This window comes from Gymnoscopelus microlampas (assembly GCF_963454915.1).
Source record: "Gymnoscopelus microlampas genome assembly, chromosome: 13".
NCBI lineage: Eukaryota > Metazoa > Chordata > Actinopteri > Myctophiformes > Myctophidae > Gymnoscopelus > Gymnoscopelus microlampas.
The window spans coordinates 26,029,085-26,044,965 of record NC_139950.1 but is presented as its reverse complement, the minus strand read 5'-3'; the positions used below and the strand labels follow the sequence as shown (position 1 = coordinate 26,044,965).

At 38.9% G+C, this 15,881-nt stretch overlaps 1 protein-coding gene and 1 long non-coding RNA gene across 2 annotated transcripts; both read right to left on the bottom strand.

Annotated features, from left to right (window-relative positions):
* Window positions 1–4,828: 4,828 nt before the first annotated feature.
* LOC311058481 lies at window positions 4,829–7,323 on the bottom strand. Its single transcript, XR_014602063.1, has 3 exons — window positions 7,008–7,323; window positions 5,700–5,926; window positions 4,829–5,478 (listed from the first exon to the last, which is right to left on the bottom strand). It is a non-coding gene; the product is annotated as an uncharacterized lncRNA (long non-coding RNA).
* A 661-nt stretch (window positions 7,324–7,984) lies between these two features.
* On the bottom strand, window positions 7,985–15,646 carry LOC311058202 (N(4)-(Beta-N-acetylglucosaminyl)-L-asparaginase). The gene is made up of 10 exons (XM_084075566.1): window positions 15,639–15,646; window positions 14,983–15,094; window positions 14,158–14,296; window positions 13,803–13,959; window positions 13,398–13,443; window positions 12,342–12,380; window positions 11,620–11,712; window positions 11,171–11,238; window positions 10,748–10,852; window positions 7,985–9,894 (listed from the first exon to the last, which is right to left on the bottom strand). Exons 2-10 carry the CDS (start codon window positions 15,089–15,091, stop codon window positions 9,763–9,765), a joined length of 888 nt encoding a protein of 295 aa, XP_083931692.1. The 5' UTR covers window positions 15,092–15,094; window positions 15,639–15,646; the 3' UTR covers window positions 7,985–9,762.
* Window positions 15,647–15,881: the final 235 nt, after the last annotated feature.

The window sequence follows — 15,881 nt, the reverse complement described above, 5'->3', positions numbered from 1 at the left end:
GTTAAAGTTGTTCTTTTCAAATGCATAGACTTGCAGAAAAAAACAATCATCTGTTTTTCAATGATTATTTAATGTTCCGGAAGTGCTTTGTATCCTCTCTTGAACAAGCACTATATCTGTTGTATGTATTTGTTCCAAATTTATTTATTGAACAAATTAATTAATGTATGTTTAACGATTATGTAAAATGTTTTTTTTTCCCCTCCTTTTAATTAAAAAAAAGAAAATCCAGCATCCATATTCTGGGGATAACATTAGCCAAAAATAGCAGATCTACAAGCTCACAACGTGTCACAATGCGGCGCGATGTGAGCTTGTAGATCGGCTATTTTTATGAGAGAGAATTCGTGTAAAGTTAAGTACAGTTGCAACTCAGGTCTATTTGTCTTAGAATAGAGAGTGTAAGTAGTTAAAGTAAACTGTTCCTTTCCAATGTACAGACTTGCATACATACAGAAAAAACAAACATCTGTGGTTTAATTATAAATTCTTTTTATTTAAATTGTTCTAAAAAAATATCAGTTCTCGCATTTGCACTATACTTATTTATGTATTTATTACATTATTTAGAGAATGAATTTATGTATGTTCATGTTGGACCCATTGGTAAATTATTGTTTTCTTAGATTAATGTTTAATCTACCTGTTCCCAATGCATTTCAGTGGCAAATTTACATTTTATTGCACATTTGTTATTTGAATTGAATATGTACTAAAGAATGTTCATGAAGGAGTGAATTAGTATTGAATAAAAAATGACAAAATCAAAGGTTTGACTAATGGATCTTACTTTGTGGTACTTTAAGATTTATTTAGCATGTTTAGGGTTGTTATTCTTGCTCCAAACACATTGATTATAGTACTGGATAACTGTCTAAAACCTTAAAAAGTCACCCCGCAGAATCCCACAGATTTTCCTCCTGAATCACCACTGAAAAACAGAAAAAAACTGCAGATTCCGTTTGGGTTTACTGATCAGATCTTCAGGAGTCAGCAGGTGGCGTGTCCACAGCGAACAGTGGCTGAGAGAATGCGATAATGGTGTCATTTTTCAGTACAGTGTAATATATATATGTATAGTTATACATTGAGTACTGTTACGGCCCTATGTGGCCTCATATTGTGTTTTTAACCCTCTGAGTGTTTTCAGTGCCCTACTTGGTAATGGAGGGTGGAGTAGAGATTGGAGGAGTGGCGTGGTGTCTGGAGACACACCTGGGCCTCATTCCTCATCATCATCATAACCTTTATTTCAGCTCGGAGTACAGTTGAGGGGCAGGCCCTCATTTTCAATGTAGCCGAGAAACAGAACACAGTAATCAACAACAGGAATAGACATTCACATACAGCAACATAAGATGCATGAATCAGAATACAGAAATCACTAAAAAAAAACTAAAATACTCAAAGAACTAGAACAGATCTACCAAATTAAATTAAATAAAGCAGTTACAATCCTGAACAAAATTGTTGGAAGTCATTTCCCTGAAATGACCTAAAGATGGAAGTGATTTGATTTTCAAGGGCCTCTGGAGCTCATTCCAGGCAGATGGAGCACTGACAGAAAATGCTGTCTTGCCTAACTCTGTCTGTGCAAAAAGAACCTTGAGTGTCAGGAGATCAGTTGAGCGGGTATGGTATGTAATAGGGTTCTGATCCAACATAGAACAAATATAAGGGGGCAGCATTCCTGAGATGGCTTTAGAAATAAATACATACTGTACCAGTGCTTATCACGCCTCTCAGATAGAGAGGATAAGCCTGCGTTCCCATAGAGTGTACAATGATGGGTACCATAGCTGTCACCAGTGACCCATCTTAGGGCAGAATGGTACACAGTGTCGAGGCGCTTTAAAATTGATGGAGTAGCAGTTCTATAGATAATGTCTCCATACTAATTGTTTTCCTACTGGATGCAGGAAAGCCAGATTTATTTCTATAGAGACAAGGTTTTCATTGTGAAATTTAAAACACAATTTCTCATCTAGCCAGATGCCAAGGTAATTGTATTCCGTGGCCCTTTCTATTGTAGCACCACTTGAAGAGGTTATGACTATATTACTAAGGTTGGTGGTTTTAGCCCTAGTGAACAGCATGAATTTAGTTTTGCTTGCATTTAAAACCAGTCTAAGCTCAACCAGGGCAACCTGAAGAGCATTAAAAGCAAGCTGCAGCTTCCTCAATCAGCCCAGACAGCATAAAAGCCTGGGAGAAGCTCCTCATCAGCCTTTTTACCATCCGTCACCTCCATGTGCTGAACCCTTTCTGTTAGTTAGCTGGTGTTTGCTACTGTAGGTCTATAGGCTGTGTGCCATACCTTTTTCCTGCTTAGTGCGTAAGTAGGTAACTTTATTTACTTAGTGTTTAAAGTATAGACTATTCTTAGATAGGAAACGTAATCATATTCCAAACCATTTTCCTGAGTATAATAGAGAAGGGAAGCTTGTAGGGATGTGCCGCCATTTATTTTGTTCCCCCTTTTGACCCTGTTTTGTTTAGTTAGGGAGCCTATACTGTAACTTTGTTTTGGTGGAGTTTAGGTTGTTTTCTTTTCAGGTAGGGTTGGGGTATTTTGGCTTTGGCCACCCTGAAGTTTGTTGCTTTCCCTGATCTGCTTAATTATCCATTGTAAACTTAAGGTTGATCCTAATATTAATGTACACTTTTTCGTTACCTGTGTATGTGTTACTCCTTAGCCTCTAGACACCTTATAAGGTCGTAACAAGTACACAGTAGCTAGGCACACATCTGTTTCTGGATCGCTGGAAGAGGAATCGGGTATAGGAAGGGTACAGGATATTCACACCAACTGGGTTTAAATGGTTGAGAATGCGATAATCATGATTTATGTGTCATGCCATGAGTATTACAGTATAATAGTACATGATGTATTCTAAATTATATAACGAACAAATAAAGGGTTGGAATTAAAGAGCTAAGATACAGTATTATGAACAGTATAAACTGGTAGAAATGTGTTAATATGTATTGTAGGCCTATACTGTTTGGACTAGTATGGATGGTGCCATAGTGAAATATAAATGCCAAGACATACAGTAGGCTAGGACGCCTGAAGGTACAATATTAATAATGTACACATTCTAGACAGCAATATCTATAGTGTTAATGTCTTTGTTTGTACAACATATACCCAGTGGTGGAAAAAGTACTCAAATGTTTTACTTAAGTAAAAGTATCAATACTGCAATGTAGAAATACTCTGTTACAAGTAAAGGTCCGCAATTCAAAAGTATAAAAGTATTGGCATCAAAATGTACTTAAAATACCAAAAGTAAAAGTACTGGAATGTCCCATTTCAAGTTTTCAAATGTATAAACATCTTTTGAAAATAGCAGATCTACAAGCTCACAATGCGTCACATCGGAAGCATTGTAAGCTTGTAGATCGGCTATTTTCAAATGGCCAAAATGTATATAGGGCTGAAGTGGTTAATGTATGTTCAGTAATAATAATCAAAATCTACAAAGTACTAGTAACTAAAGTTTTCAAATAATTGTAGTGGAGTAAAAGTACACTATTTACCTCTGAGATGTAGTGGAGTAGAAGTAAAAGTATTGGAAATTGGAAATACTCAAGTAAAGTACAAATACCTCAAAAGTGCACTTAATTACAGTACTTGAGTACATGTACTTAGTTACTTTCCATCAATTCAAGTCTCCATGGGGTGACTAATCCATAGAAAAGGTCATTTTGGGGGTGAAATATCCCAAACACACAAAGTGAATGTTACAGATTAACAGCTGTAGGTATATGTACACACTGTATACCTCCGACTGTACAATACATAACATTTACAGTACACCAGTTTAGTGTTCATACTGTTCTGTATGTCACATTCATACCTACGCTTACAGTTCATTCTATTTATATATTATACCAGGGGTCTTCAAGGTGTTTCAGACGAAGGACCCCATAGCTGAGAGATGATCAGAGATCCCCACTACATATTGTATACAATTGTGTGGCAGATTCAAACTTTTCATAGATTTCATAGTTAGCTTCATAGGTTTGACAGCACTATATTGGATCCATGTTCATTTGTATTTTCAGACATTTAATCACTTAAACCATAAACTTGACCTTTCACTTGGTCTGCCCCCCCCCCCCATCTACACCAAACCTCATTGCCTATAAATAGCAGATCTACAAGCTTGTAGATCGGCTATTTTCCCTAAAGTTCCCTCCAGAATACACAAAGATTAGGCGGCCCCCTGTAACTCTGAGGATCCCTAGGGGTCCCTGACCCCCTGTTGAAGAGCCCTGTATTATACATACACTAATTGTTCTCAACGTGGGGTTCAGGGACCCCCCAGGGGTCCTTAATATATACGTAGCATCAACATCTGTTTTAAGCACCTCCCTGTACATTGGCTATTTGAAATATAACCAAACTCCATGCTCCTCGTCTGAGTCGTCTCAATGTGATGTGTTGTGAGCTTGTAGATCGGCTATTTTCAGAAGAATTTGAATGTTTTTGAAACATTTTACAACACAAACATAGTATGGGGGTCCCTGGGACAAAATATTTTCAGATGGGGCTAATACATATTAATTTGGGGGTCCTTGACATGGAAAAGTATGAGAACCATTGCATTGATTATAGTGATAACACATGATTCTCTTGTTCTCAGCCACTTTCTCAGTAAGAAGAATCTCCTGCAGTTTCTTCCTCCTTGGACATGACACACTGTAACTCAGCTGTAGATGCGAAACTGCATTTTGTTGTCTCAGTAGTGCTTGTACTCTGTGCAGTGACAATAAAGTTGAAACTAAATCTAATCTAAACATCACTCATAAAAACAACTGCTTAATTTAAGCCAAGTAGGACATTTATCAATAGTAGGCTACAGATTACAGAATATGCAAGGCAAATAATGGCATTCAATAAAACATTTTATTCACAATTTAAGTGCAAGCTCTTGAAGTCATCTCTTTTAAGAGCTTGAATCCTCTTCACGAGGCTACTACTGCACAAAGATTAGTACATTTTTCGTTTTGGTGAAGCACATTAAAATAGTAGATATGTAGAGATATACAGTATGTATGTATAGAGAGTTCACAATATAGTAGTATAATATAGCATATAGTAAAGTATAATATTAGTTTAGATTAATATAGCTGTTTTTCCCCCTTTTGTAAAGGCTAGTGTAACTAATCATGCCATGACAGATCCTACACTATCTGCAATGTTGAATCCTCTGCCAACCAGTACAGTACACAGTCTCCAGGAAAATCTGATGGACGCTGGTGGTGACGCTGATCAAACTGCTGGGCTTTTGAGCAGTAGGCACGGCTCTGTTGGTGGCCAGCGTCATGCTGCCTTGCCTGGAGTGACTCTTCTTGTAGCGAGGGTCCTGCTGCTACACGCTGTGTTGGGAGCTGCCTGGAGTGCAGATGGTCTTAATTAGACTCCTTGGAGGTGTTTCAGGTTATTACTTGCAGATGGGTCAAAAACACCTGAGAATAAAACAAACAGGGAATATTACTGTGATAGTACAGACCGGTAGGATATCATTTAACTTTTAGATCATTTTCTTCTGCTTAAATAAGAGAACACTGCATGCTTCAATCAAATAATACATAAAGCATTGTCATTATCTAGTTAAAATGCTGTGGTTTCACTGACCCTGGTTCTAATGAATTAGAACAATATGCTCAATTTAAAATACACAACTCACGTTACCACGCTTTGACTCAGTCGCTGAAGTGGGCCACAAGCACCTAGAGTAAGGTTCTACTGTGTCTTTCCTCTGGACTCTTGCAGCGCAGCACCTACACGGGACCAGACCTCACACAGTCCAGACTTGCAGTCACAGTGTGCGTCAAGCACCGCCCCAGTGTGCTGTGCTCTGGGGCCATGATCCAGGGAGAGGTTGGCTTCTCCCTCGGTTGCTGAGTGCAGCACCTGAGAATAGAGTAAACAGTGATATTACTGTGATAGAACAGACCGCTAGGGTATTATTGTCTTCAGCTTACATAGGACAACACTGCATGCGTGCAACAAAAAAATCAAATAATATCTAAAGCAGAGGTCTTCAACAGGGGGTCCGGGACCCCTAGGGGGTCTGTGATTTTTACATAAACCACTTCAACCAAGTATCCCTATTCTGAGAGGAACTTTAGCCAAAGGCGTTGTGCGTTTGTAGATCTGCTATCTTCGGCAAAGTGGTTTAGTATAGCGGGGAAAAAGAGCAGGCTAAGTACAGAGTGAAAGGTCAGGTATAAGTGTTGTTTAAGTGCATGATTAAATGTTTGGAAATACACATTAACATGAATCCAACATGATAGTGCTGTGGAACAAGTCTATGAAGCTGCCTATGAAATCTATGAAAAAAGAAATATTCTATACAATATAATGGGGGTCCCTGCTTTATCTCGCTCTCAGCCAAGGGGTCCTTGGCCTGAAAACGTTGAAGACCCCTGATCGTAATTGTAATTATATCTAGTTAGAATGCTGTGGTGTTACCGACCCTGGTTGTGGTACATTTTGACCCAGTCTTGTAAGACCCTGCTTGTAAGACCAGCCACTGACTGTATGAAAAGTGCTGGGTAACCAGGCTAGTACTTTTTACTTGTGTTTTTCCCCCTATGAAACTCTCAAAGAACAAAGCTTGACTATCTGCATGCCAGCCACAATGGACAGACTCGTCCTTCATGAATTATTTTGGGTCATTAATAAGGCCCATATTTGGGCTTTGTTTACGTCTGACTTCTTTTGGGCACACAGTAGCTTAGTCCAGCGTTTAGAGTTCTCTCTAAATTAGAGAGAACTCACTAACGCCAGGGCTAAAAAAGCTTAGCCTTGGATCAAGACTATATATTAGTTGTATTTGATCAAGTCTGACTCAGATAAAATAAATCTACGATAGTCTTGATCCAAGGCTAACAGTAGCCACGCTAACACACAGACTTGCACAGCACTTCTACAGTTCACCAACATTACCTGTCAAACGATAAAACAAAATAATAAAAACAAACTTACTTACCCTTGCACAAATAAGATTGAGCCTCAAGGCTGTTGTAGGCCATCAACTGGTCCATAGTGTAGTAGGCACTGCGTGTAAACACTAAATAATAATCATACAATATCCGGATAATGTATGGCCCGGCGGATAAAGATCCTTATTGACACTAAACTCACTCGTAACAAGCTTATACGGATCGATACCGATAAATGTAATCTTCTCCTCGTATTGTTTCCTCTTAATCTGCGTAAAATGTTCTAGCAGTGACTAGCTAAAGTAGCTGCTATGTGTTTGTTTACAGTGTTACACTTAGCCGGGAGCTAACACGGTGCTGCTGGACCGAACCGGACCTCACCAAGATGGCGCGTAGGGAGGGGGTGGAGTCTCGGCTCCGCCCCCTCCCTATCCGTAACTTTGTATAATAATGCATATGAATGATCGATAATTAAAAAACAGGTAATTTTCCGTTTTCCATTCATGTAGATGAAAGGCAAAAATTGAAAATCAAGCCAATTTTCGATTTTTGATTTTTGATTTCACATTGAATAATAGACTGAACGCAAGATACGGGCTTGTAAAGTAATACTTGATATCTTGGCAAAAATTGTGTTTAACAAAAAAATTAAATTAAAAAACGGGTCAATTTCCGTTTTCCATTCATGAGATGAAGCCAATTTCTTATTTTCGATTTTGGGACTTAAGAACGGATATAAACTGAACGGACAATTTCCGATTTTCGATTTTGGGATTTGAGAACGGATATCAATTGAACGCTACGTACACGGATTCAGGAGGGACCCACATAAGAGACGATGTGCATTGTTACATTTTTTTCAAAAATATAATTCCAAATTGTACAATATTTTTCAAAATGTTCACATTTTGAAAGATGAATTGAGAAACTGTAGGCTACATTTCGCTGCACAATAAATTCTTCGCTGTTAATTTAACTATGAGAGTGTAAAAATATAACAAAATCTGCTTTAAAAAAAATAATAAAATTGCCCAAAGGATTAATGTGGTTAACATACATTTAAATTGAACAGTTAAATTGTGATATTATCAAACCAAAATAACAAACATATCAGACAGTCTACATATCACAAAAGGATATTCATGTATTTAATTGAGTCTGACCAGAAGCAGGGATAAAACATATCACATCAGATAAAAATGAATGACCAGAGGAGAGATATCAAAAGCAGAGGCAATCTCAACAATTCAAACCAGAATCTTCCCCAGTCATTTATTGCGTCATCGGTCAGCATGATGAATCATTATAAATCCTAGGATCAGACAGTAATCACAGGATGCATGACTGACAGGGTCATGTCAGTACTCGTACAAAGGTATCGAGACTATCAACAGCATGAGTCAGGTGACGTGACAGCATGAGTCAGGTAGCTAAGTTTCCTTTGCAACACTACTGACAAAGTCATTTGGAATTGAGTGCCCCCCCCCCAATAATTCCTATGAATACACTTTTTTCACAGCAGCCTTTTCTGTCATGAAATAGTAGGGTAAACACAGGTGTTACCAATGATACTAATTAATATGGTTCCATTCAACGTCTCTTTTTTGTCAATATGGCATTGGCTGCTTGAAACAGTTCATCAAAATGGGGCAGGAGTGGTAAGCCTGTCTGAGCCAAAGGCTCCATAATGTGTCTGTCTATACATGTTCATGTAAAATATTTATAATATAAATGAAAGGGAAACAAAATACTTGTCTTGTGATACTGGTTTGTGGAGAACTGACTCGGCAGAAACCTTAAGCATTATGACTCATTACAGAACACGTTTCACTTCCAAATCCAGTCTCTGCATCATACTTTTCTATTTCCTCCTCCATCAATATGGTTGTTGGACTGGCAACGTTGATCAGATTTTAAAACAACTTTAAAGGTTATTTTATCCGTTTTTGATTAATTTATTTATTTCAGAGAGTATAGAGAGACAGGAAGCTGAGGTTAGAGAGCAAGACGTGTAACACATGGCTCTGGCTGGAATTGAACCGGACACGCTGCAACGATATGGTCAGCGCACTTACCATTCACCCAACGGTGTGCCCCAACTAACTAATTAGGAGTAGCTTTTTCATGTACTTCTACTTAAAATGAGTAATTCTACTTTCACTTAAGTCTATTTTTGAAGCAGAGTAGCCATGAGTTATGCTGTTTTGGCACAACCAGCAGGATATTCCATTTAACATTGCTTTAACCTCTTTTCCCTTGTAAGGTAATCTACTAGAAAGATGTTTTATAAAGAAAAGAAAGACTTTGGAGAACATTAGAGAGGGATTGATACGTAGGGTGAATTATTCATATTGAAATCAGCATGCCACACTGGCCCTTTAATGGTGATCATACTGTAAGTAACGCATAAATGTTCAACACAAGTAATCTTACTTCTACTTGAGAGATGTTTAAGTCAAGTAACAGCGCTTCTAACTGAGTAGGATTGTCTAATTACTCCCACAGTGGGAGCCTCACTTTCTATCTGTCCATACAGTACGACAGCAAAGATCCTTAATATACCAAGATATGCCAATCCCACGCCTCACTACTAGTACAAAAATGGTTCACAATGGTCTCCTAAGTGAACGTGGTTGCATCTCTCCGCCCTCACCCATTCACTTCTCCATTGGAATGAAGAGACTCACAACCGACTTCTGGGCTCCAAAAACGGTGGGCACCCACGTTGTACAGATACAGGAAATCAGCCGAAATTTGGGAGTCTTGCTTTCCTATTGCCATCGCTTCAATCCAGTTGGTGCATCATACTTTTCTGTTCCCTCCTCCATCGCTATGGATGGAATGGGGATGGTTAGTACATATCTCCACGGCAACCATGTCCTGGTTCCAGAATGCGTAGGGGAACTCAACAGTGGAGGCTGCCCCCACCTCACCCTGGAGGACAAATGGAGACAAGACACTGTCAAACTGATGAGAACATGAGCAAAACAGAAGATGTCTCTTAGAACAACGGAATCTACTGTACATTATCTTTCTCTTTCAGTCTGTTCTGATTCTGTGCCCAAGTTTGTTGTTAGTTTTTCGGCACAATTTGCACACCCTTCACTTCATGTACCTAATTGCTCGACCCAATTTGGCACTATACTTCACACTCCCTTATTTACATTAGACTATGACTTTTCTTCTTTACACTCTGATGTCAATTACACATCACCTTGTTGTCCAAACACTACACACAATGTTCAGTTGTTGCACACACTTCTCCGTAAAATCTCAAAGCATCAACCTACAACACACTTTTTCAAATCTCTAAACATACAGGTCTGGTGAGCCGGGTCCCACGGCTCCAGGCCATGGAGGAGGCTTGTGGCGACGTCAGTGTTGAGGCCTGTCAGGGCTTCACGCGCCACTTGAGGCGTTTCATAGGTGTGTTCCATTTCTATGATGGTGTTCTCAATGTTTTCATTTTCAAATTAATGGTATATGTGTGTCATTTGAAAATATGGTTCCATTTTGTGAACAGTTGAGAGATTTGATGGCAAAGAGTCATCTTGCGAAGGGAGTGTCAGGGTTTCGCATTTTCAGTTTTGTGTGTGCAGTTTTGAGAAAGCTGTCCGAAAGCTCTATATTCAAATCATAATCATTGCTATAGAGTGTTTGTTCACTAACAGTTAACTAACAGAGGCCTCCCGTCAAATTCCCTAATTATCTGCCTCAACAAAGAAACTGAAGAACAAATTGGAGACCAAAAATGGCACAAAAAAAATGGAGACCTCGTGAATTGTACCTTTGTATTCAGAGCTATCAGTCCTATCTCAAAGCAGCTGTCGGAGGCCATCCTCCCCATGATGTCGTCCAGAACGGTACGACAAGCAACACTAGGGCTGGAACCCTTGGAAAGAAAAAAACAAAACACAGTGATTTAAAGAATGAATGTCCACATTAAATCATGTTGGTGAACAACCGAAAGTGTAAGTGTTTCAGCAAATACAGGTCCGACCAAATACTGGCATGGAGGCATGCCAGTATTTGACTGGATTGACCACATAATTGCAAGGTCCCTGGTTTCGTCCGTAGGATGGAGAGAGTCCAAAGCAAATTTCCCCATGGGGACAATAAAAGTATCTTATCTTACCTAAATATAACAAAAAAGTATCCTAAAGAAAAATAAGGTATTTTCCGGAATGTTCTGAGAGTCAGGGTTGCTCACCCGTTTCATCAGCTGGACAATGTGGAAGCTGGGACAAAAACACATAATCTTGTCACCATCACCTGTAGCTGAACACAGAAGAAACTGCCATGTTGTGTTACATTATTTTGTGTTGTGTTATTTTATTTTACGTTATGTTATGGTCATGCTGAGTTTTATGTTACATCATGTTTTGTTGTGTTACAGTGAGTTATGTTCAGTAATCATCGCAATGATATAACTGACATACCTGCAGCAGCCCCAACCTGGGGGAAAAAGTCAAAAATTAAAAAATGAAACTTTGAAATGAAAGACATTTTTAAATAGCACTCTGGTCTCACTCTCTCTCTGTACCTCTTAACCTCTCTTTATGTCCCTATATTTGTATTCCCTTACTTGTCTCTCTTTCAGTCCCTCTCTCCTTGTTTCTACTCTCCCCATTTCTTTCTAAATCACAGTTTAGAGTTTACTTTCCATGTGCTCAGCATACAGGCCACAGCCAGGTAGGGGTGAGTCTCCAACTCTTCCTGGGGCCTTGAAGGGGGCTCCAGAGGAAGACACACCTGAAATAAATTAATTGGGTAGGAATATCACATGGAGCACTCGCTCAACTGGGCTCTTCTTTGGGAGTACCATCACTGACGTAAAGGCGCAAATACTAGATTTAGTATAAATTATGGCTTAATTAGTTAAAGCGGCACTATGTAAAAAAGAAATCATTAATAAAATGTTGTCTCCCTGATCTTCTATTGAGACATATAGATCATGTCAAAGGTCATGTCTCACCTAGACACAGGCTCTGACACAAATTTTGACCTGATGCAAACAGGCAGGCTCTATTAGCTCAATAGTAAAAATGCCAGCACTTGTGCCGGAAACCGGGTTCAAATCTGGGGTAGAAGAGGAAAGTTACATAGTGCAGCTTTAATGTATGTTTTGTAATTATAATCTAAATATACATAATATATGAGTAAAAAATAAGTAAAAAGTACAATATTTGCCTGAGATGTAATAAGAGTATAAGTATCAAGTATTGAAAAATTCTCACATAAGCAAGTAAAGTAAAAGTAACCCAAAATTGTACTTAAGTACTGCAGTACTTGAGTAAACGTACTTAGTTACTTTCTACCACTGCCGCTATCGATACAGATGATGAATAGGAATGAGTGGAAATACAAGAAAGGAAACTCACCAACAGTTATGTTCCCTGTTGTGTCCACAGCTATGAGACCTGGGAAGTGACGAGAAAAAACGATGTATGTTCACTTCCCGTTTCCACTGCAGTCATATCACATTATGACCAGGTTACTGACCAGGTTACTGCCACCAAATCAGGGTCAGACATTGTCTCACAACCAGTAGGTCAAGAGATGCTCTGATGCAATATATAACATTACAAAATCCAACTTAGATTTTGTATTAAAACAAAAAAATATATATATATATAAAAATGTCAACTTCTTGTGGATTTTACTAATTGAATTAAGGAGTTGGGTTTCGTAATTTGGGGTTTGTTTGTATGCATGATGAGTGACTTGGAGACCTGTTTCAGTGTGCATGGCGTGCAATGTGAGTCAGTGGGGAGGTTATTTTGGAATATCAATTCAATATCAATATCAAAGTAACTACACAACCCAAACATCTATTAAAGTGTAATTTTACTTAAAGATTTGTTCAATTTTACAGGAAGTAAAATCTTCTAACATCATGTAAAAAACAAAAGCATGAATATTCCCTAGTTTTATTGCGAGAAAATTCCAGATTTGAGTTATTAAGATGAGTATCCATGGCATGGCTTGGAATGAGAATTTATCTCCAAGGATGCATGGAGCTCCCTCTACTGTTGGAGCCCATTACTACAGTATTCCCTACAACCGTACTGAAAACTACAATCTGTAACGTACTGAAAACTACAATCTGTAAGTTTTATGTCTGTTTCTCTCAATGGAGAGAGGTAATTCCAACCATATCGGTGAATCTAGTGTCCAATCCCTTGTACCATCTGCTTCAAATAACTTCATTGACATCATCAACCATCAGGGCCAAAATCAGCAGATGTGCTAGTCATATTGTTTGAATCGGCTGTATTATAAGTTATAACACACCGGTACACTACCATGCAGATTGGTTAAAGAAAAAGTCCCGTATTAAAGCTTGAAATTCGTCCATGTTCCCCACTGCTGCAATTTAAGTAACTGCTGCAATGAATGAACAACTATAAAAAAGTAACATAAGTTTCAAATCTTACCAAGCGTGTCATGGCCAGCGATCCTCTGCTTCTTTTCAAGGTACTCCTACAAGAGGGAAGAATATGTTTAATTCTGGGTTGATTGTTTAAAGTTTCTAAATCAGTGGTTCTCGCCGCAAATTTACACCTACAGTATATAACACCTATAAAACAACATGCCCCAAATAGGGATGCCATGTTAAAAGTAGTCAAGTCTGTCTTAGGGTTTTATAAATATTTAACCAATGAAAAGTATTAATAGCTTATGACTAAATAATAGCCACATTGGATCCATTTGAACACAGGTTAAAAGTAACGGTTTTGGACATACAAGGTTTCCACCCGACAGTGACAATGTACAGAACAAGTTGACATAAACACCAGGAAAATGCACTTTCCTTCCATTCAGCCTGTAATGTGTGGTACCTGATAAGCCATAGCGGAGTTTGCAGTCAGCATGTTGTCATTAGGCTCTATGGCAAATCCCTGTTCTCTGGCAAACGCCACTGCTCCCTCTCCAACCAGCAGACTATGAGGGCTTTTGTCCATCACCCTGCGAGCCACACGGACTGGAGACCCCACTCTGGAAGCTCACAAAGTTTCACTGTGACAGCTTGATTTTTATTTTGTAAGTTTTATTTTGTTTGTGCTTTTTTTTTCTCACCTAAATGACAAAACAACCTCATCTTCCTCTAAAATAAAATATTTTATGTCTTTATTGCTTTACTTCTTCGTTTCGTCATTGTGATCATAAACTAAACCATATACATGCATCTCTTACCCCTGGAGGGCTGCTACAGCCCCAAACCTCCCGGCTATGCCTTCCATGATGGCTGCGTCACACTCCAGCACTCCTCTGCTATTGGGGAAACCTCCTCTGCCCACTATGTGTCGACCTGTCTCTGGGTCATTCTCCACCTCTGGGGACACCACACATACAATGCCTTACTTTACTATTTTTACAGTGGCGTACCGAAGGGAACCATCTAGAAGAGGGTCTGTCTGTGTGGCTGGCTGTGTCCATGGATAATCTTGCAAACGACTGGACTTGTAAATCTGCTATTTTGAGCTGAGATATTTAATGTAGAGCGAGAAAAGCAAAGACACTAGCATAGAGCACTGAGGGACTCGGCTCAACCATATGGGGTTTATAATTGGTTAACTGTGTTATTAGATACAGGATCACTGTCTTCCCCCACAGCTCAGTTAACATTATCAACATAAGGGGGAGGTATACTAGTCTAGTGTATAAGAGAAAGTAACTTTTCATACATTATGACACAATACAATACAATACACTTTACATTAAGTCAACGTGCACAGAAGAAAAGTATGTGTTAAAAGAATAAAACAAATGCTACATATTAGGGAATAAAATGGGGAGAATAAATAAATAAAGACATTGATAGGGGAAGTACTTTTAGTCACCTTCTTCCTTAATAACCTACATGGGATTGATACGTTTTGATTGATTGATTGAAATCAATCAATCAATGCAAATAGTACAGTGGTACGACTATACAATGATGCTAAAAGCTTAACACAAAAGCCCAAGGACGACTTGTTTCCATTGTGTCCTGTTTCAGATATGTGTTTCATTACCAACCTGCCAGTGCATCCTCCACAGCATCAGTGGCTTGGTGCCCAGCGCTGATGAGCTCTTTAAGTCTTTCTACAGCCCGTGCAGAGAATGCCCATGTTCCTACTGCTGCCATGCTCTTTTTGAAACAGCAAATGGAATATGCAGATTCATTCATTTTCAAAAAACATATTTGGTTTATTATTTGGATAGTACAGTGAACGCAGGAAGGGAAAGGTAGAGTATTTATTTCTTGAGTCTACAGTATTCAGTGGTTGTTGTAAACAACAAAGGGACTCCCAAAATGCACACTTCATACTGTATAATTGCAGAGTAGTCTGTCATACACAGGATGTAAAGTAAATAGCCTACCCCTAAGTGCTATGCGAGAGCACCAATATAAAAAACGTTTATTAGATCACAGAGGAATGGTGGGTAAGTAACATGACCGATATTGTTATCAAGTTAACTTCCATAGCCTTGATACAAGGCTGTCATTATGACTGGCTAACTATCAGTTGTGCACCCCTTGCAGTCCTCCTTCGAGGGTTAACTTGTCACCTGTCATTGATTCAACCCTTTCCAATTTACAAAGTTTATCATTTATTTTTCTTTTATTGTTTTTTTACCAAGAAGTTAAAACATGGAAAAAAACGCGAAGCAACATGCAAGATATTCTTTACCAGAATCGCCGGTGTACCCAGGGGGCAAAGGGGGGTATGCTGCATTTGCTCTGCTATAAAAGGTTGGCCACCAGAAATAATATCTATGACCCCGTAGGATCACAACCTATATGGACAACCCTGTCCATTTTTTGCTGGAAATCCAATATGGCCGCCTCAATATTGGCCCCTATCAGTACCCAGGGGCAAAGGGGGGTATGCTGCATTTGCCCTGCCATAAAAGGTTGGCCACCAGAAATAATA

Excerpts from the sequence above, each read along its gene's own strand:
- LOC311058202 (XM_084075566.1), bottom strand. The coding sequence starts at position 15,091 with ATGGCAGCAGTAGGAACATGGGCATTCTCTGCACGGGCTGTAGAAAGA. Across the intron at positions 13,960-14,157 it reads GCTGTAGCAGCCCTCCAGGG|AGTGGGGTCTCCAGTCCGTG; the intron begins GTAAGAGATGCA and ends GTGAGCTTCCAG. Across the intron at positions 12,381-13,397 it reads CGCTGGCCATGACACGCTTG|GTCTCATAGCTGTGGACACA; the intron begins GTAAGATTTGAA and ends GTCACTTCCCAG.